This window comes from Amblyomma americanum, chromosome 8 (assembly GCF_052857255.1).
Source record: "Amblyomma americanum isolate KBUSLIRL-KWMA chromosome 8, ASM5285725v1, whole genome shotgun sequence".
Taxonomy (NCBI): Eukaryota; Metazoa; Arthropoda; class Arachnida; order Ixodida; family Ixodidae; genus Amblyomma; species Amblyomma americanum.
The window spans coordinates 111,256,292-111,279,181 of NC_135504.1; the positions used below are offsets into that span (position 1 = coordinate 111,256,292).

General features: G+C 47.2%; 1 protein-coding gene across 6 annotated transcripts in view; it reads left to right on the forward strand.

Moving 5' to 3' along the window:
* Positions 1 to 22,890, forward strand: part of sick (sickie) — a 959,410-nt gene that overhangs the window by 910,909 nt on the left and 25,611 nt on the right. For 5 of the 6 annotated variants that reach the window (XM_077635298.1, XM_077635296.1, XM_077635299.1 and 2 more), the window contains 7 exons: positions 11,153 to 11,236; positions 13,425 to 13,632; positions 14,370 to 14,509; positions 15,533 to 15,768; positions 20,089 to 20,245; positions 21,089 to 21,242; positions 21,862 to 21,968. In XM_077635298.1, the coding sequence (XP_077491424.1) occupies positions 11,153 to 11,236; positions 13,425 to 13,632; positions 14,370 to 14,509; positions 15,533 to 15,768; positions 20,089 to 20,245; positions 21,089 to 21,242; positions 21,862 to 21,968 (1,086 nt within the window). The remainder of the gene's footprint in view (positions 1 to 11,152; positions 11,237 to 13,424; positions 13,633 to 14,369; positions 14,510 to 15,532; positions 15,769 to 20,088; positions 20,246 to 21,088; positions 21,243 to 21,861; positions 21,969 to 22,890) is intronic. The other variant, XM_077635300.1, reaches the window with a different exon arrangement.

Sequence of the window (22,890 nt, forward strand, 5' to 3'; positions counted from 1 at the left end):
TATCGTGTCGTCTTTGTGTGCGCAAAAAAGAATTCTGAGAATGGACCATCTAGCCCAACAATGCATATTAACATTTCCTACGTATTCGGGGCGAAACGAGCAGGCTTTATGCCGGCCATCAATCACTGAATGAGGCGTCCACAGCAGCAGGACACCGTTCACGATTTTTTGACGTGCAGCGAGCGATGTCTATGCGCTTTTGAAGCAAGGATCCGCGTACGAGGTACAGGTTTTAGAACAGCCATCGGACGTGTATAAAGCGCACTTTAAAGTCAAAAACTAGCGAGCCGTCGTAATATATTCCCTATGCGGTACAAGCTTTGTCAGAAGTGGTGCATCACTGGCTACGATCCCGAGTGCTGCAGGATGTAGCACCGATACGGCCGCACTCTCGGTCGAAATTGATCGCTGCAAAGTAGTATGTACATACGTGCTCAGCACACGCAAGCGTCGCCACTCAGCGTAACGCAATGTCGATATCCTTTCCCCGCAAATCTGGTGGCAAGCTGTTTGCTGTTCAGCCGAGGAGCGGTTTTAAGAGCCGCTCCAAGCCTTGCAACGGAGAGTGATTTCCGCGCGTTGCTTGCGAGTGTGCGCTTAAAAAAAAAAGGTCTATAGACAGTCTGTACACTTCTTATAGCCTCTATTGCCTTCCTATAGATATTTATTTTTGTCTATTCATAGTCTATAGACAAAAGTCTACTAAAAGTGTGTGACCATCAATGTATAGATTGTCTATAGACTGTCTGTAGGATTTGTATTGCCTTTAGACGGTCGTCTCCGGTTTGTCCATAGAGACGCTGTAGACATTATAGACAAAAGTCTATGGACAGTCTATAGACTGTCTAAAGAAATTTTTGTAAGAGTGTGACAGCGCTGCAGCTTTATGGTGCACTGTTCGGAAACGCTGTCTAACTCGACCTGAAATCCCAGGCTTACCTGCACTATATAGCGCATTTCGTGTCCAACTGTACAGCAGGCCGCCTGCTCTCGTGGAAAGGCGGGAAGTTTGTTGAGGATCACGTGTCGCCCCTTTTAATAGGCGGGAAATCCTGACCCATACCCCATTTAGGTCTGTAGGAGCTGACCATAATCAATGAACGGTTTCGTGGTCGTCGCCATCATCATCATTCTATTGCGGCGTCCCGCAGACTTCACCGGAAGCCTGTATACAGGGTGGGGTGTCGTCCCAATCGCCCCGGCTAACCTCGAGCAGGCCGTGCAGTGTAGGCATCAAAAGTGTACGCGATAACGAAAGGACGGAAAGGTACTATATAGCTAGATTTCATTTCAGACAGTGCATGCAGGATGTAATGTAACGATGAGCGACTTTCTGTGCGGCTTCCTTCAATCAATTAGTCAATCAATCAATCAATCAATCAATCAATCAATCAATCAAAATAAATCACTCAATCCAATCAATCGATCGGTCAATCAATCATTGTTGCCGAAAAGCGTTATACAGCATAACGCTGCATAACTGCCGTTCGCCGCAATGCGAGAAACCACTTTCCCCGCACTGGCACGGCGCCGAACCCTCTACGAACGGCCCGGTACATGCAGTTACGTCACTTAGCGTATATAGTGCGCGTATCAGCTTCGTTCGAGCGTGGCTGCATATCCTGGCGACTGTGCGTGCAGCAGCCGTGCCTCGCATACTGGCGCGCCTCTTCGACGACGTGACCCGGTTTCGGTCGGGCCCTTAATACGGCGCCGCTTCGATCGTGAAAGCGGATTTTCGCCGCGCCTGTAGCGGCGTTCGTTAGCTCGCGTGCTCCGCTCTATCAATCGAAGCAGCTCGCGCCAAGGCTCCGAGGCCGGTCAACAGAAAAAACCGTTATACATCACTCCGGCGAGCTCTCGACGCCTGTGGCTCCGCTGGACGTTGAACCAGTTCGCAAAGGACGCACGAGGCCTTCATTATCGACGCGCTTTGGTTTGTCTGATCGTCAGATATACCTCGCTCTGTCTCTCGGTTGCACCTGTGAACCGACCTCACGGGACCCTTTGTTTTCTTTTTTCTTCTTGTTTTCGCGGATATTGCTTTCATTTTCCCCACTGTGTGGAGTCCTTTCAATTCTGCCCCGCGTGCGGCCAGACCTGTCTTGACACACTGATAAGGACACCTGTAACGGTTTTGCCTCGTTGCTCTGGCTTCCCTCCGTGCGTTTTTTTTTCTCTCTCTCCTTCGGGATTCCGTTACGATCTTTCGCATGCGTCGTCGGTTCTTGTTTTCCGTCCTCTTCTCTCTCTCTCGGATACCCGTCGGGAGGGAGGGGCGCTTTGGTTAGCGCTCACACAACCGAGTGGCCAGGCCGGCTCTCGCGTTCACCCGAAGGTCGCTTTCAAATGAGGCCCGTTCGGCTGTGCACGTAGGCCACGAGTTTTCCGTTGCACGAGTAGTATTAATACGACAGCGTTTGAAGCGTAATCTGGCAAGCTAATTTCACTGACCGGCTGGACGGAAGTGATGTCACCAGAAGGGAGCAATCCCATTGGCTGGAGGGAAATGACGTCACCAGACTGGCAGTGACGTCACGGAGCATTCCCAGTGGCAGAAAGAATGTGACTTCGCCAGACCGGAAATGATGGCACCACATCATAAGTGACGTCACTTTCGGTAAAGGCATCAACGGCTATCGCTTTGCCAGCCAGCACATAATGGAAAGGCGTTCCTGTGATTTTCTTTTTCGTTGTCGTGTGCTCGAGCTTGTCTGCTTCGCGCCTCGATGCGAGAAAAGAAAACTAATATATAGAAGGCTGGTCACCGTGTGAGGAAGATATATAAAGTATATGTGCGCCTGCATCCTCTTTTCTGTTGACAGAATTGCAGAATTGCGTGCACTGGCCTGATATCGCGTCGTGCCAAGTGAAAACAATAAACCGCGGCAATGAATATTACGCGCATTGCATCTACCGAAGGTGGTCACGGGTTAAGCACTATGGTGACAGACAACTGCGGCACGGATTTGTGAAGCAGTCCGTATATCCACGAACTCTGCCGTACAGGGCTGTTTTATTTAGCCAGGTTTCAGATTGCATTAGGTGAGCAATTAACAGAGAGGATTCTCCGCGCCTGTGTGGGTTCAGAAAGTCACCGCGCTCCTCGTAGTCCACGAGCCCGCACATTTATTCTTCCTTAGCTGCAAGAAAGGCCGGTTCTTTGGTTCCTGAACAGACACGATTTAATGCGAGATGTTGAACCGCAACTTTGCTGGCGCTCCGTGTACTCTCACCGTTAACGACATATGCGAATAGCCTATATGGCTCCTCTAGAATCTTCACCCTTGTTCGGCTATACAAGACCTCCTCCGGGACTACGCAGGTTGACTGTTAACTGGCGACAGCCCAACATATAACATTCGACTAATGCCTATGCGAAGCTACAGTTACATGATTCGAAAACATTTTAAGGAACGCCTTTCGTGCCTCACCAGTGTGCGCAAGACCTGACCGCAGGAGACGTGTACAAGAAGTGTCCGCTCCACCTGTCAATGAAATAAAATGAAATTTCGACGAAGATGGGATTCGAAACCACGCAGGAAGAGAGCATGTCCATCGCCTTAACCACTCGGCCACCTAGTCACACGAAGCGAGGGTTCTAGAAGGCATATCTGTAGTAATTTGAAATCGGATACAGCGAACACATCGGATATAACGACGGTGTTGTACGGCGTAACTTGAAACCGGATATAACGAACACAACGGATATAACGAAGGTGTAGTATGTCGTAACCCGAAACCGAAACTAATACGAGAAGCGTGAGACGATTGTGTTGAGCTAGAGAGCTCAAATAAAACAGGACGGCACAAAGCCTTTCGCCTTGATGCATGTAAGGTGACTGAAAGCCGAACACAGAACAGGCTTTTAAACAGTCTCTCTACATTTTGCGCGGGGCCTTCTAAGTTTGTGCATTCGATTAGCAACCTCTTGCGAGAGGGAGCGCGAGGCCGCCCTTATACAAATGGTCTACGCACAGTCTATAGACTTCTTATAAACACCATTGCCTTCCCATAGATATTTATTTTTGTCTGTTCATAGTCTATAGACTGCCTATGGACAAAAGTGTACTAAAAGTGTATGGCCATAAATCTATAGATCGTTTATAGACTGTCTATAGGATTTGTATTGCCTACTGTTCTCTAGGGTTTGTCTATAAAGAGTGTACCGTTTATAGACTTAAGTATATGGACAGTCTATATGGACTGTCTAAAGAAGTTTATTAAGGGCGTACAGCGGGAAGTTAGAGGGGAAAAACTTCCTATTTTATAGCGGCGTAGTCCGAATGATTCCACGGTGGCGTCTTTCGTAAACGACCGTTGGACTCGGGAGCCCGAAGCTCCTGCTTATGCAATTATCGGATTGCAATCACCCTAAAGACACGTAACCGTTGCATCGTATAAGGGTGTGCGCGCAATCTGTAAATGCGTGCTCACGTGCTACTAAGACAGGTTTGCGCAACCTGTGCGTTGTAATTACACAGGTGGCGCATATACGTAGCGGGAGTGAGCCGGCTGTGTCGGACGGAGCTGCTCGCAATTAACGCGTGCACTTGTTGCAACCCCACGACGACAGTTGCTCGTGGACACGCGGCCGCCTACGCATCTTATTTTATCGATTTTTTTTGTTGCGCCGCCAACCATTTGCACAATTTCTCAACACGCGAGGACATTACTATACCTCAGCCGAGCAGGCCCTTGCGTAACCTCGTGCACACGCTAGTGTGTCGTATACGGTGTGTAGTGCCCTCGAAACCGAATGCGTAATTCAGCAGCGCATGCGCGTTAACTCCGCGCGTACGATTTTGCGGCGACGGGGTAGATGTGTGCATGAATGGAGCGTAACTGTTATGCATGCCGCGTAAGTACGCGGCAGAATGCGAAACTCTCCCTCTTCCCGTGCGCCGTCTACCAGGAGCTCGAGACGTGTCTTTTCGTGGAAACGGTTACCTCATCTAGCATCTCGAATAAGATAGGCAGGCATATTCTATCCCTCGCCGAATAGAGACAGAAAGAACCGCATCGCGTCGCGGGATGCATTCAGAAAGCTTGTCCGGCTTGGGAGCATGCAGTGATTTTGATAGCCAGTTTGCCATATGACTTGAGTAGCAATTGCCATGGACGGTCGTTTTCCTATAGGGTGCGTATGAGTGCCCTTATTCATACTCTGTATACAGGCGTTGTCATTTCTGATGAGGATGAATTTTTATGGCGCAAGGGCAACTTTGGCCAAAGAGCGTTGTCATTTCTATTGATTAGTTTTCGAACAACCTCCCATGGGGCACATGCAGTTTTGGGAAAGGCTTGACGAAGCCCTAAGCGGCTCTGTCGATGCATATACGCGGCATGACGTCCATATGCCAACCGCGTGTTTTCGTGAAACCCAGCTGCGTACAAGCTTCTGTCGATCATGAATACCTGTACGGCTGCTTCTCGGCTGCGCACACCGAGACTGGCACGTCGGCACTCGTGTGCTCGCGGCGCAACGCGGATTTGAAAAAAAAAGGGGGGGGGGGGGGGCGGAGGTAAAGCTGGCGTGTACGCGAATGATCCGGAGAGCAAAGGCAGCCGCTCCCCCGTTCATGACACGCGTAGCAGGTGCGGTCCGCCCAGAGGTGTCGAGGAAGCATGCCTCTTTCACAACACCGGCGATGAGGGGCCGTTTCGTAAGCGCCGCCGCCACACCTGTACGCTCGCCCGGAGACCATCGCAAATCGCGCCAGGTGCCAAGGACGCCGCCACTGGATCATCGGCGCTCTCCCGGCCTGCGGGGTCCGAGAAGAAAACGCGTGCTCATCTAACAGCTGACCGGAGGAGAGAGCGGACACAATCCACGCGGGGCACCCGGAAACGGCCTTGGGCAAAATGCCCCCCCCCCCCCCCCCCCCCCCCGCGTCGACACTAGAAAAGCATTGCGCGGGGAAAATAAATGCAATGATCAAATAATAAAAGAGGGGCAACATCGCCGACACAAGGAAGAGCCGCAAGGGCTGCTGCGTTTGTCTCCCCTACCTCGGAGTTGTTTTTTCTTCGTTTATTTACCCCTTGCTTTTTAAACTGACCTCATCCAGTTAGGCGCGCACTAACGTCGTCCTTTCGTCAGCACGGCGAGAAGGTACTACACAGCTTAAGCGCGTGGCGGCTGCACAGCACGCGAGGACAGCGCCGTTGGCGATGCGCAGGCTGCAGCGCGTGTCGGCCTGCGGCAGGTAGTATACCACACTTCACGGCCGCGTGCTCGTGCTTGCGAAGGAGAAAGAGGAAAGGCAGCTGGTGACGGTACCGTAGCCAGTGGTCGCCTGCGGCAACCACCCAGCGGAGCGCTGTGCTCTAACATCGGCGCGAAGAGAACAAAAGAAATACGGGGACGCTTTCACCTTAAGAGTGGAATGCGGTAGATTTAGACTTCGCATCTGTCGCAGCTTGTGTTGCAGTTCTGTGCATGTCCATCAAATGAATGCCATATTCGGACTGCTAGCCGTAAGAGCAGGTAAACGCGCTGTGCTGTGACGGCGCCCACAGTTGCATATATCGCATTTCTTTGCCGATTTTTGACTTCGTCTTCTTTCTGACATTCTTTGCTGAACTCTACGAACGCCGTACCTCTCGCGACCAATCAGCAAATTTCGTAACGCCCCCCTCCCCTAGGTGGTTCCTGTCGTGGACTCTAACGCCATCTAGGTTGCTGTCTTGACTATATGGTTTGCTTACAACCCGGTGGGCAGGCTGTGGTGACGTCGCATGGTCAGGCGATCGCTCTCGACCAATCGTTAATTAGATCTGCCACAGTGGGCATGTAGTGATGATGTCACAAGGTCACCTGACCTGTTTCGGCCAGTCATGGTGACTGGTCCGTTAGGGCAGGTTGGGATGGCGTCCCCAGGTCACGTGAGCTACCTCGCCAAATCGGCGAATGTCGTGACGGACACCGGTGTGTAAATGTTACTGAGCGGTTATTTTGTAGTTCTGCTGCTGAGCTCGCCATTGCACATGTATATGACAAGTGCCGAAAGATGACCTGACATTCACCCGAAAGCTATCGGTGCAGTCAAGTATTGAACAGTGTCGCGAACTTGATCACTCTGAGGACTCTTCGAACTTCTGTCCTGCGCGGTTACGAATGCAAGCGAACCACGGGCGACCTCTCGTGCGTTCTAGTGGTCACTGTAGATTAATTGCTATGATCTCCGTGCATATATTTTTTGTGTCGGTCACGGCCTTGGTGATAGATCACATATCTTTCGTACGGCGCGGGTGGACCGTGCACTCGTAATGGGAATGCGATATCCGCGTCGCCTCTCGCTGTTCTCGACACACCATATATGTGAGCCGGACGTCTTCGCTGATCGAAGCACCAGTTGACAGTCGGCAACACTGTGCACGTCTCGCGCGTGTCCCAAGATCGATGCGTGCGTGTCCTTGCGCGAGCCGCGGAGGCCGCGTCGGTCTTTCATTGACAACTTCCTGCCTTCGGAGGGCCGCCACGGCGAATGATTCGGATGACTCTTTTCGCCCTGTGCGCGTTGGCAGCTGCTTTGTTTGTGCGGCCCATCGCCTATGAACGCTGTGCATTCTTGCACTCCTCCTCCCGTCCCGCCAGTGCCATCTGGGAACGTTGCGAGCCGCAGGGCCGACTGAAGGCCGTCCTGGTCGTTGCGAGTGCCAGATATCTGATCAGCACGCGGGTCGGATTTCCCGTGTTCGCGGGATTGCGCCGTGCGCCTTCGCGAGCAGGGAAGGCGCTTTGATGGCTGCGCGCATGGAGCGGCTGTTTGCGGTGCAGCACGTATGTCTGTGCGGGCCCACCGCGTCCACCTTTCCCGGTCTAGGTCGTTGCCTTTCCACACACACATTCACATGCATGCATCCATGCGTGGACGGCTGACATTATTCTTTGCATCTTCATTTTGCGTCGTTTCACATGCGTTCGCAGAATTTGGTTCTGGCGACGACATATCGTGCCATTCATATCGATCAGCAAATCACATCTTAGTCTACACATGCGTCTAGCGCCTTGTACTTTCTGCACGATACCGCCAGTTGCACTCTTTTAAAAACGTTATATGGTTGGATGCAGCTCGGGCAGTGTGGTTCCACCCTCTTTCTTCGTTTATCGCGAAGGCTAGAAAAAAAGCTGTAAACAGATGCGGCACAAGCAGCGGCGCGTCAAGGACGATCTCTGTCGGTGTGCTGCATCATCTGATACGAACACTTAGGGGGGAGGCTGCTAGCACACATACAAGTGCGCGAATAATGCCTTAGATGACATATATATTCACTGTTCTGAATTGTCTGCCAGATGCCGAGGAACATAGTACATGGACACCTGTCCCATATATAATGCCCCATCTAACCCTTCTACGATCACCAGAAGCATGGCCCACTTAGTGAGATTCGTTGAGGCACTCGGCCAACAAGCTCTGGCAGGTGGCGGGTTCTGCCTCCTGGCGACGAGGTTTGAAACACGATGGCGCTGTCCATGTTGGCAGCATAGTATTTCCGTGGGTGTCTTATTCACCTCCTGTGGCCGGCAGCATATTATGAGCTGGGAACCCCCCTCCGGTGGGAGATGTGGCAGCCGTCCGCGATCCACCAGCACCGCGGTGCCAGGTTGGCTGAGCCCAGGTTGGGCCTCATACACACCTGTAGTGCACGCGTGAACACGGAGGCAGCTCGGAACCCGGCCCCAGCCTACGAGTGGGCTGCAACTATATAGGCCAATGGCTGGGGAGTAAGGTGGGGATGATCGGAGGTAGGAGGTGCGGGTTTCGTGTCCCCACTTTTTATTATTTTATTTTTGCGGATGACCTCCTGCGGGATAGACGGCGCCGGTGGTGCAGTGCACCACAACCCAGTACTCACATGTTCACCTGCTTGTCAATGCCATTGCTGGCCGGGTGGGTCCGAGCCCGGGAGTGGGGCTTACCGACCAGCTGTGCCCGAGAGAGGCCACACTCACGGGGCTGGGGTAATTTTTGTTCATAGCCATCGATGTAAGTTGCTTTGTTCCGGTTGTGGACTTAATGAGCCGTTTCTTCTGGCGAGAGCTGCATACCTTTTCATGTGGAGTACGTGCAGATGGCAACATGCCTCCTTTTTGCATTGTGGTGAAGAGGTGAAAAGAACACGGGCAACCTCTTCCACCGTGCACGTGTCACCCACGCAAGATATCCAGCAAGAAATAATGACGTCTATCAGAAAAAAAGAGGAAGGAAAACATACGTCAGGCCGCCAGCACTCCAAACTTATTGTATAGAAACCGTATCACAAGTCACATGTCTTTCTCGCTAAGGAGCATTAGGATTTTTTAGCACAACGTGTCATGGCAGTGGCGCCCACAGCAAGCTCAGCCACTCGGCTCAGCTTATTGATGTGGGAGAGGTTGTCTGCAGTAGCTTCTGCCACAAACTGCTCGGCACACTGTTGGCCGTTGCTATGTCAATGGAGGCTCTATGGTCACTCTTGGATGCCTGAATGGTGAATGACTGACATGATGCTGCTATCACTTCTGGTTTCCAGAAGGTGGCGTAAGGGCCTCTCCTGCAGTGTTTCCTTCTTCCATGATAGAAAGAACTACATATAAGAGACTTTCTCTGTGCACTGCACTCGGCATTGCCCCAGGACATTGCCCTCCAGGGCCTTGCCAGTAGGATATATGTTGACTGGCATTCTCCAGAATCTGCCATAAGTGCAAAATTTTACACCTACATTATAAGGAATCCAAAGGGTGCTCCTCGAAAACGTGTCACCTATGCTCTCAAGGTCCGGGTGGGCTTTAAGGTGCGCTTGTGAGTGGCACCCACATTGGGGGCTGTGACAGAGCTGTCACTCTCACGTTCTCTTCAAGGAAGTGGATTTATTTTCCGCTTCCTCTATTTGTTGTATTGTTTCTTCTCCACAGTTCTTAATGCGCTAAATGCACCGTGCTGACTTTTCCGTGGCCAGATGAAGCCTCATGCAAGGCTCTGCACACCTTGTGCACACGGATAGTCTGTCGCCTCACCCCGCTTGGTGTTCAGTCTACAGCTATTCGAACGCATGAGACACTTCTGGGCAGCTTTTCGTCGATCTTATTTTTCAGTTCTGTTCGGGGGCGGGGAAGGGGGAAACAAGCATAGCCAAAGTGTTCACGAACACATGCGCACAGGCTGGTCATCATAGCAGGCTAAGCATACAAGCCTCTTTAGGTGCGCCGCGCATGACTCTTGGCGCACATTCATTGTTTCCCTCTGTATGAGCAGATGTTCCCCAAATGAGAGATCCAGTATAGGAAACTTTGGCGTTCATACATGTTTCTGGCTAAGTCGCATTTACTTTTATTGACATGCCCTCAAGCACTTGCCCATATGCAGTGGCAAGTCTAGGCACTTTGTGTGTGAAACAAGCAAGTTTATTTTGAGAGAGAGCAGATGCACCAGTGTCTTCAGAGTGTGTATATATATATATATATATATATATATATATATATATATATATATATATATATATATATATATATATATATATATATATATATATATATATATATATATATATATATATATATATACACACACACCAAAAGTGATTTCTGGCAGCTGATTTGGTCAATATAATATAAAATCACCAAAAATTGAAGAAACATAACAGGATTTAATTCACGCCGTTTCGGCTGGAGGACCAGCCTTTTTCGAAAAGGCTGGTCCTCCAGCCGAAACGTCGTGAATTAAATCCTATTATATTTCTTCAATTTTTGGTGATTTTATACATCCATACATACATACATACATGCATACATGCATACATGCATACATGCATACATACATACATACATACATACATACATACATACATACATACATACATACATACATACATACATACATACATACATACATGTTTTACCAATGTACTGGGAGCAGTTGCTCTCCAAATAAATGACCTCTGTGAGAACTTCTCAGTTTATACGTTGTACATGGAAAATGAAAATCGCCCCATTGTGTAGTTGCTATTTGTGCCTGAAATGCGCCCTTTGGTCTTTACACAAGGGAGAACATTGTCTAGGTCGAGTTCTCAGACCTGAAATTTGCGAAATTTGTATAATGTGAACGGTTGGTGGTCACTGTCTCGGAGCGTGGTGCTTATGAGCTGCACATTCTTTTCTTATGCACAGGCACACATGGTTGCAGCCTTCGAGCAGTCCCTGTCTAATATGACATCTAGACTTCAGCACCTCACAGTTACAGCTGAACAGAAGGTACGTACCGGAGAGGAACAGTGCTGTTGTAAAATGAGAGCTATGTAGATATTGTTCGAATATGCTACTAATGAATTCATGACGAATGTCTCATGCATCTGTCCTGTGTCTTTTAAGGTTTTTTTGTCGTTTTCACGTCTTAGTAACTGGCTTACTACTATACCATCCTAAGTCAAGATGAGGATTTGTGACATAACACTGTATATCGATCTAGTTACTGCACCATTACATTTTCTTTCCACATTTCATCAGTCATTTCAATAAACAAAGGAAGTGTGCCACCAATACAATCATGCACTGCAGAATGAAGTGAGGTGTGCTGTTGCAAGGTGGCCTTTACCTTAATGTCACCCAACAGCAGGTTTCAGGGATGCGTGGCTGTGCACGTCCATGTTTATCGTTCACTCAGTTGTTACAGCATAAGATTCGTTCATAAGAGTCGTGCAAGAAAACCGTGGTTTGAATCCCAGTGCCGCACAATTCTCCACTGGATTAAAAGAAAAAAATCTGCATGTTGATGGAATTGCATAACCAGGCACAGGATGCGGCCTGATCTCTGGGACCAGAACCGACAGTGCGCTCCCTCTCCAGAACAGGATTTGGCCACCATGGTGTGATACTTGGCCACAACCTCCTATATGAATAGGCACAGGTCTGGAGGAGGTGGAGGAGGAAGAGGAAAGGCAGGGATGTTACTGACACAGGGGGGGGGGGGGGGGGGGGGGGGGATGAAAAATGAAAGAGAAAGGAGAGTCGCTCTGAAAAGTCAGACAGAGTTAATTAAAAAGTTATGGGAGAGGCCATTGTCCTGCAGTGGACATAGTCAGGCTGCTGAGGATGATGATGAAGATTCATTCCATACCAATCGGACTGGACGATCCAGTTCTGTGGTAAACAAATCTTCTAAGCCTCTTGCACATGGATGTGTTAGCTTCTTTGCTTTTACATTGTAGCTGCTTGTGCACTCATGTCGGAGTTATTTTTTTTTCTGTTCTTGAAGCGTGAGCTTTCAAAGTACTTTTTGCAGTGGGATTACTGCATTTCTCATATAAGATTACAGGCGCGCAGATATGAAAGATAATAGAAGAGAGCACAAACAGCGAGCAAGCATATTACATGATCAAGCAAGAGACTATAGCGCAGAGTAGACAGGATACAGAAGAAACGAACAACACGAGCGCTAACTTCCAACAAATTTTATATCACACATGCAACATATATATACATCAAAGACACGTCATCACCTGTGCGAACAGTACCATTGCCTCAGAAACAAGAGTCCTTTATCACATAGAAAGATAGAGGGAGTGCTTACACATGTCTCGCCCGAAGCATTTATCCTTTCAGCTTCAATTATTAATCGTGTGGTCATGTCGCTACTTTTTGCTAGCACAGCAGTTTTTTCAAAAATTGGTTTGCACGTTTTAGATTTGCATGAACGAATGGGGTGAGCGTGCAAACCAATTTTTGAAAAAACTGCTGTGCTAGCAAAAAGTAGCGACATGACCACACGATTAATATTTGAAGCTGAAATGATATATGCTTCGGGCGAGACATGTGTAAGCACTCCCTCTATCTTTCTATGTGATAAAGGACTCTTGTTCCTGAGGCAACGGTACTGTTCGCACAGGTGATGACGTGTCTTTGATGTATATATATGTTGCATGTGTGAAATAAGATTTGTTGGAAGTTAGCGCTCGTGTTGTTCGTTTCTTCTGTATCCCGTCTACTCTGCGCTATAGTCTCTTGCTTGACCATGCACCAACAAGCCCAAAAAGCCACGCTTTTGAACTACATTTCGTATTACATGGATCCACCGTGTAGCATTGGTCCATAGCCCTGCTTAGCGTCTGTTGCTTCGAGGCACTTTACCTTGGCTATGTCAGATGTTTAGCGGAATCCCCCAAGGTGGAGTAGATTTGTAATAAGGGAGTAATTACTCATTGGCATCCACCCAAGCGCAGCCATACTGCTACAAAGAAAAGCTCTACAGATTTCTCAGAAACTTTGTAGTTAAAGAAAAATTCGTCCTGGTTCGGGGTTCAAACCCAGAACCACCACTTCACTGGAACAGTCACTCTACCAGCTGAGCTAACCGGGACCGCAAAGATATGGTAGGGCGAGAGTGAATTGATCAATAACTTGAAGTGGGAACAGTGTTGGTCAAATGTATGCCATCCCTGTGCAGGACTCCGAGCTGACGGAGCTGCGGAACACCATCGAGGCACTCAAGAAGCAGAGTGCAGAGGCAGGCCTCACCAAGATGGCGCTTCAGTCGATGGCGGCCGTGCAGCGAAGTATGGCCCCCAGTAACGGCGTGCCCCCTGGTGGTGGTGGTTCGACTAACCTAGTGCGCCGCCATACCTTTAACACGCCCAAGGACGCTGCCGCCGGTGGTGAGCAGTCACCCAAGCCCCCTCACCTGCCCTCGCAGCCTGCGAATTCCTTCCCTGCCTCATATCTCGCTTCACTAACTGCACAGACTGCGGAGCTTGTGTGCTTCTCTACTAACTTTGCACGTGATGTGGGCGTTCAGTGCAATCTCGTTGGTTCAACCTTGCTTAGTCCGAAATTCCAGTTTATTCGAACTGAGTTTATATGGTCCCATCAAACTGACACGGATTTCACTGAAAGTAATGCCCGATAATTCCAGCACCTGAGCGCATGTAGCAGGCAATTCGAATAGCTGTGCCGCCAGTCTGACCCAGACAGCGAAGATGACATCGCTTCAACTCGTCTTTGGCCCACCAGCCATGTTGCAATTGATCACATGACTCAGTAAAACGAGCTTTTAGGCATAGCTTTTGGCTACGTTCTTGAGATATAACTGCACACGTAAGGAACACATACAGGCACAGATAATCGCTGTGCTCTCAACTGACTTGTTGTACTATATAAGGGAAGGTGTATATAAAGGCTGCATCGCGCATGTGCACAGAATACACAGTATTAAGACACGTGCTGATGACTCATCAAAAGGGATGCATCTTAACTTATGGGAGAGAAAAAGGTCACAAATGCTTGTATACTATACCGCATTAAAAAAGGCATATCAAATGCGAGGGTTTCATAGCATTTGATTGTTCAAGGCTGAGTCGGCTCCTGTTACAAAGTCCATGCACCATCTGTGCAGCACTTCAAGACCAGCACATGTCTCGGCAGCTGTCGGCAGACTCCATGTCGAGTGTCAACTCAGCTTCAAGCGCCTGCAGCAATACCTCCACCAGGCATGAGGAGTGCGGGAAGAACAAGCACAAGAAGAAGAAAGGATGGGTGAGCAGCACCAGCATACGTGGACCGAGCGGACAACCGATAATTTAGATGTCGCAAATTTGCGAACATCTGGATTACACATACAGTTGCGCTTAACTGCCTGCAATGCCATTCAGTTATTAAAGGTGCACTAAAGAGGAATTTGAACTCGCCTTTTTACCGTGGCAACTTGATTTACATGTTCAAAGCATTCTTAGAAACTTCGAATTTTTGTGCTGTGTGGCTGATTTCCCTAATTTAAATTGGATGAAATGTCCCGGCTCCCGCCTTTTTTGAACTCAACACTGAAGGTAGGAGGAGTCAATCAACACTTGCGGTGCCTTTCAGCCAGTCTCGTGGCGGCTTAAGGGAGCAGGCTAGGTCTTATTTTCGTATACTTTCTGCTGTCTGCGTCGAACCAGAGAAAGTAGCAGGACAGTATGCCCTGAAATTTCTTATCTCAAAGAAGAACTTGTGTGAATTGCTGTGTATTGTAAAGTAAGTTGTGTATTCTAGAGCTGTAACCAAAACATAACCAAAAATTTTTCGGACTCGACTTCATGAAGGGCTCATGGTACAAAATATTGATAAAATTTTTAGAGCTGACTTTAGCTTGGTAGTTGATTAGTACTCACTGAATACTGATTAGTAGTATTGCTGGCAGGTGACAAGAAACAATTGAAAGAACGTATTTTTTCCCCAGCACATTGGCAGCATTAATTGTTATACTTCTGTTTGACCGAGCCTGTCATATGGGTATCTCTCATCTTTTCATATGTTTTCTGCTCAAATGTACAGTTTTACGTCAGCATGCTACCTAAACTCAAGCTTGCAGTGCATCATTTGTCATGCTTCCAATGCCCAGCTGTATGGAAACAGTGTCATGCAACAATGTGTTTACTTCGAGGAAAAAAAAGAGGGTTTAACTTGAAACACATCTTACTTTTCTGAAAAGATAAAAGCGGTGGCTCCAACCATATTGCACATCATAGGTGTAATGCACTGCATGACCTGATGAGGCCTGTCGTTGCATGCACCTCGCAGTTGCGGAGCTCATTTAGCAAGGCATTCTCGCGGAGCAAGAAGAACCGGCACGGCTCCGTCTCCGATGTCGAGGACATCCGTGCGCTCCACTCGGACTCCTCAACGCCCAACTCACCACTGCTGGGCTTGGCAAGCCCACAGTCCATGGTCGCCAACGGGATCCTCCATTCTCCAGGTGGTGGAACCATCGTGACCACCGAAAACGGGGAGCTCAAGCTGTCCCATTCCAGCTATGCGTGAGTAGAGCTCTTCCTGGCCACCATGATTGTTCATGATCAATCAGAGCACGTGCAGTGGGTAAACGCCACGTGAAGTCGACTTTTTCTTGAAACTCGGCCATTCACCTACATGCTGAGTCGACATACATAGTCGAACCCGGATATATCAAACTTGAAGGGGATCTCGAAGTAGATGTCTGTAATTCAGTGTGTAAAAAAATTGATAGATTAAGGTTGTCTGCAACCTGGAAGCAAGAATTCATTAATTTCACCCATGCTATTGACACGCTTCTTGCAGAGACGTGCCACCTTATGGCATGCTGGCGGTTCTAGGCCTAACCGCTTCGCATGCAAGCTTCAGAGAACCAGCCACTGCCTATCATAAGATGTCTAATGCTGTTATCAGCACATTCGAGACCAAGTAACGCATTTATATATAGGTACTGTTGGCTTTCACGACACCTTTGGCAGAGACCAGAATGCAGGAAGTGAGACAAGGAGGGTGGCCGGTGTGTTTTAATTAGCTTTTAGGTTGGCATCACTGCATGATAGCGATGTGGTGTGGAAAATCAGTGGCCTTCAAATACACCCCACATTCATCTCATCGCTTGAATTCATAGGGCTAGCGCTGCCAACAGGTGCCCAAGGCCGTGGAACAGTTCCTTTTCTGCGTGCGTAAAATGAGTGATGAACACTAGTTAGGAGAAGAACCACTTGCAGGTGCACGGCGCACCTTTCGATGTATTCAGTGTTCCGCTGAGCATGGGTTCCCAAACAGTAGTGCTATACTTTGCTGTACTTTCACAAGGCATTTTGGAGGAGATGTTCCGCTTGTTTGATATAACCAACAATTATGTATGTATAGTTCAGTATAATACACTCCAGCTGGACTATCCGAAATGCAGTCAAGGCTGGATGTACTTTCGGGGTCTAACATAGTTTCGCTTGAGCCGTGGGTCATACACGATCCGTGCCAGCGCCTGGTCGCACCAGAATCAACACATCTCCATGTGTAAAACAACACGTTAATTCTTGCACAAATTGGTCCCTCCACTAGCCAAATTTTGAACAGTGCACTGCCGTTGTCGCTTGCCAGGACGAGTGATCGGTAGCATAAAAGCTAACTCCCAGCAACTTCTTGGGCACATGTTCTGGAGCACATATGGCGCGTCGGAATCAGAAACTGCGGGTTTGCATGAGTGCTGGCAGTTCGGTCGGTTCAGTTTGCCACTTATCACTTAGGCTAGTCAGTGGAGGCACACACGAACGGTACGCTTACTGAGATCTCATTTGCCTCCCACTGTCTAGATAGCACTGAAACATTGCTACAGTCTTACATTTTTTTTGTGGTGAAATATGAAATATATGTGCTTAAGTCCTTTTTTATAATGTTCTTGTAATGTTGCATATAAACGTTTGAAAAACCCTTGCCCTTATGTTATTTAAAAAACAAATCCAACATTCACGAAAATAGTAAAGCGACCATGCACCAGCATGCAGGCCCAACAGTGGTGGAGGCACACACCTTAACACTTTAGTGACCAACAGCGGTGTGACACCTGAACTCCACAATACAGCACAACATCCAACGTGTACACTCACCTTTGAGTGGATACCCTAGAGCCAAGCCTATATACATATAGCTATTACAGAGCAACATCCCATGAGGGATAGTGGTGAAGGGGTAATAAGAAAAGCTACCTAACAAAATAATGAGGCTGTGCATGCAATGTATGGCTGAGGTTTAGTTGCAAAGTACTGCTAGTGTAAAAAACTCTTTACTCTAAGAACAATGGGAACATTTCTGTAAATCAGTGCTTGATATATTTTATGATGTTTTTATACTTATGACTCAGACATTATATTAATGATAATTAATAGTGTTAATTAAAACTATACTAGCATAGTGTTTCTTTTAGAGTGTTAAGCTAATGTTCCTGGTACAACATATAGCATTAGCGATGCCTTGCACTGTGCGCACCATGCGTGTTCCCATGGGGTAACGTTGCTCAAACATTCGAGGATAAGTTTGCGAGTGTGAATGAAGTTGACAGAGGGAAAGTTCACAAAAACAAAATTGTGAGGAGCTACCTGCCAACTAGCTTGTTGTTGACAAAGCTTTCACTTATGACTAGCTAGTGTTGCAGGGATGTGTGGAAGGGAGTCACCGGCCAACATTTGAGGTCAACTTGTTTTGGGCAGATGAGAATTACAAGTTCGGAGGGGCAGTGGGTCGACTTATATATGGTAGCAGATTGTACATATACCATGGTCTACTGCACTGAATTTGCCCTGGCCAGATTTCATCTCACTTCTGTACTACTAAAGCTGACTTGCTGCTGTCACTTGACCTCGGATGGATGCGAGAGAACAACTGAAATGATGAGAACAGTGTGCCTGATAGTGCTGCTGAACCTGTGTTGTCTTTTGTCATTGAGTCACAAGCCACATGTGCAGTTTTGGCATCAGTAGAGAGTAGGTGATTGTGCTTCAAAGTGCATCACAGCCAGCAGTACTGCGAGTCTCTTACACATACTATTCGAGTCCGTTAGTTCCGTCATAGACTTTTACGAGGTGCTGGACTCATGGTAAACCAAAAAGACATGCAAGGCCTTCGTTCTGAGAAAAGAAGCAATGACCGATAAACTTTCTTTCTTTCTTTATTAGAGGCAATACAAAACAGATTGCCTCGGGAGGCACAACAAAAGATGCGAAAAAGGGCCTGACGTGGCTGTGCCACCCTGGCAGCATTCGCAGCAACGTAATCTGACATAATTTCGCATCATTCAGATGTCATACAGATACAATACAGCTCGTGATAACAAAAATAGGTGTAACAATTGACGTCTATTTACAATGTCTAATTTTCAGGAAAAAAGACAAAAGAATCAAAGGAGGAATCTACCAGAAGGGAAAATATTACACATAAAACACTATTTTTACAGTAGAACAGCAAGTTTGTGCAAAATGAAAATAAAGTACACAGTGCACCAGGCTTACATAAAAAAGATGGATTAAACAGTAATTTCTAAGCTCGCAAACTCTGAAAGAAATATTGCTCTTGCTTGTTTCTTAAATTGTGTTCAGGACACTCTGTTGTGCAGGAGATGCAGTATATCGGGGTATTCATTCAGGAGTTCTGGAATTAGTGATGTTAATCTCTTTAAACCATAATTTGTACGGGATTTGGACTGAACTATTACATTCTGTCTTAGTTCACATGGGGTCTGCTTAAGAGGATATTTTTCTTGAACCAATGTACTGTTTATTCTCTGCTGGCGTAGGGTTTCCATTGAGAGCTTAAGTTTAAATAACTTTTTAATTGTCAGTATGTTATAGCGCTTGAAGTACAGGACAGTGCTTTCTGTAAAAGGAACATTGCCTATTGCCCGTAGTGCTCTCTTTTGTAAAGATAACAGTGAGTTTAGGCTTTTCTCGGTTGTTGTTAACTACACCAGAGAAGAGTATGTGAAACGTGACTGAACAAGGGCATAGTAAATTTGTGGCTTAGCTTTTGGAGAAAGGTGGTACCCTAGTTTATTTAGCATCCCAACAGCTTCGGAGACGTCTTTTCTTACTTGGTCCACATGGCGTGTCGACGAAAGGTTTTCGTGAAACGTGACTCCTAGAAAACGTATTGTACTTAACTTGTTGGAGAGATGTCCCCTTGAATTGCAACGGGAAAGTTGGTAGATATGTAGCTCCTTTAGCTTTGAATAACAAGTACTTTGACTGTCGTGTATTTAGTTGAAGTTTATTTGCCTTTAACCACGTGCTAAGTTTTTCTAACCATAGATTCGCCTCTGTAAATATTTCATACGTGCTCACCCCATAGAAGAAAACGTTGGTGCCGTCTGCATATAGAACCATATTTTTACACCCTGGAATGTTAACAATATCATTTATGTGCAATAAAAATAGCTCAGGCCCAAGAATAGACCCCTGAGGTACTCCGTATATTATAGGTTCCGTTTCTGATTTGACTTTATTGATAACTGTGTACTAACTGGGCATACTGTTATGGTTAGTTCTAATTTTGGCCACAAGGTAGGCTCCTGTCTTTCCTTACATCCTGGTTTGCTGGGCTTTTGCCACACATGATGCTGCTTCAGTGAATGAGATGCCTGGCCAAGACAACTTGCAACAGCCGGCCTGCCAGACTAACCCCTCTGACCATGCACTGCTACCACACAGTAAACATTAACATATGTGTGGTCTGGTCAGGAAGCATTGGGAGCAGTTGCTGGATGCACTCAGGCGTTCCACCTTGGCTTGGCCATGCAGTGCTCCCAGAAATAGCGATCCCTACAAGGTGCATGCATGTTTCAACTGCTGCAGGCTCCATGAGCATGAGGAGGAGGTTGGGCCTGAGCTGGTGCGAGAGTTGCGCAAGCAGTTGCGCGAGAAGGACCTGGTGCTCACCGACATCCGGCTGGAGGCCCTCTCTTCAGCTCACCAACTGGACAACCTCAAGGAGACTTTGGCCAAGATGAGGGTGCGCATCACCTTGTTGTTGAGCAGTGCACAAAAACTGTAGCCGCCGCGGTGGCTCAGGGGTTACAGCGCTCGGCTGCTGACCCGAAAGACGCGGCTTCGATTCCACCTGCGGTGGTCGCATTTCGATGGAGGCGAAATTCTAGAGGCCCGTGTACTGTGCGATGTCAGCGCACATTAAAGAACCCCAGGTGGTCGAAATTTCCGGAGCCCTTCCCTACGGCGTCCCTCATAGCCTGAGTCACTTTGGGACGTTAAACCCCTCATAAGCCATAAACCATGTACAAAAACTCATCTTGTCAGGGAAATGTAAATTTGTGTGGTAAAAGAAGAACACTGGCCATTAAAAATGGTGTAACATGGCAAGATTTGACATCCAAGCAGTTTCCTTCATTTGCCCCTGGCGTTGCAGACATACATACATTGTCAGCATAAGTGTTTCAAGCTTCAAATATGAAAGCCTAGTTTTGCTGCACTGTATGAGTAAATACCATTATAAGACATGCTTACAGGGGGAAGAACAGTATGACAAAACTGCATGGACAAAAGCGTTGTTTTTGAAAGCTACGTGGTTTGTAGTTTGGGAACTGTTTGATTGCAACAATATGCTGTTGGGTGCTTGAGATCAATTCTTACATGTATTCAAAATATGCCTACTGCTTGCCATTCATTGATACCTTGATTCCATTGAACTTTTACATGTTAAAATTTCACTCTCTTCTTAGACCCGTCTGTGGCGAGCAGCAGCAAAAATAATGCAGCTTGTTGACAAGCCTCATCATCCGCTTGCATTGCTGCCAAGACAAGATATCCGCTCACGAACATTTTTCTGTCGTCCACGCAGAACGAGATGCTCAGCCTGAAGCATGACAATGACCGGTTGCAACGGCTGGTCCGGAGCCAGTCACTGAGCGCATCTCAGAGCTCTCTGCCGCACAGGAGCAGCATGGACACGCTTGACAGGCGGCTCAGCGCCCACGAAATCTCCTCTGCACTCGGTGAGGACCAGCATTTTTCATGATTTTCCAGCATTCTTTAACCGTAAAGTGTAATGTGACGAACTGTAAATGAAATGAGATGAAAAAAAAAGATGTCACACCAAAAATCCATCAAAATGAAATACCGTGAATGTCATCGCATAGGGGGAGTTCTGTGAGTGCTACAAAACAAACGGGTCAAAACAGACAAAACAGCCGGGAGGAAATCTGCTGCACTAGGTGAGCATCCAGTGAGAAAACCAGAAACGAGAGAAATGCGATTTTTATTTAATAGTTTCCCCGATATGCAGTGCCATTGGGGTTCACGAAACATTTTTTTTATACAGTGTTCCTGGTGCATTTGAGGAATGAAACTCGTGGAAAAACTACAAAGTGAGGCAAACGAGCGGGTAAAATGAATAAAAAAAAACAGATTTTTTGGCTGTTTTTCGGGATTTCAAAACCACGTTCCCTCCTTTAAGTTGCATTGATATCAGAGAACGGTCTAACTGGTGGGAATGTGAGAATTCAATGTCATTATTGAAATTTCTCTTTTTTAAAGCCTTCGTTTACTTTATTGCTGTCTTGAGAAAAACACCTTGGCATGCTATTAATGCCTGTCTTTCCACACTGTCCTCAGATCTGCATGATGGTATCAATGGAGCAGTTCCAGAAGGAAAACGGGTGACCGTCACCGTCCACCTTGTGTGCCACGGAGACGTTGAGAAGTGCATGACAAAGTGTGAGGTGGGTATATATATATATGCTTGCATAGAAAATGGTTGCGTACGTGTGTATGTGCATGTATTATGCTCTGGGCAGAGCACATGGCTTATTGTAGTGTGACATCTCCCTTCACTCTCTCTCCTTCTGCCTTTCCTTCTTACTGGCATTAAACTTTCAACACTGCGACGCGCCTTAATTCCCGAAGGTATTCAGGGCAAAATTGATAAAGTGGCACACAGGCACGAACATCCCTGTGCCCTTGTAGCCAGCAACAGCTCTGTTGCCTCAAAGAGGCAAAAAAAGGGGAAAAAAATGTGGTATCGAAACAGATGAGTGGGGCGAAAAAGAGTGCTCATGTGTGCTGAATTGCATCGGACTAAACCAGTCTGTAAAAAAAAAGTTGCTTAAAATCCGAAAAGGTTTTAAAAGAAAATGGAGAGTTGATGCGAGGTACAAAATGGCAGAGCAAGTGACTGGGAGGCAGGTCGTAGCATTTGGCCACTTCCAATGTGACGTCCCCACCCACTCAAAGCAGGAAAGAATTCGTGACAAGGGAAGATTGTTGATGTTGAAAAGTAGAAATTAAAATACCGGGCTGCCAATAGAGGTCTACCATTGTAGGTTGTACTGGGCAGTGAAGAAGTTCCAGTGAAGTAGAAATTCAACATTCTTTTTTATGATCATTGTCAGCAGAGAATTGCAAAGAATTAATTGTTTCATGTTATTGGAATTATGGGGTGTGGTAAGACCTGCGTAACATTTTAGCCAAGTACCTCTTGAGCATCCGTGGATGGCAAGTGCAGTTATAGCAGCGGGAGCAACACAATGTAATAATTTTAATGAGTCATTATGCCAACAAACTGTAAGAGGGGTAGTTGCAGGTGCACAAAATAGCTGTAAACGGTGGTTAATGACATTCATAATGATGAAATATAAAATGGAC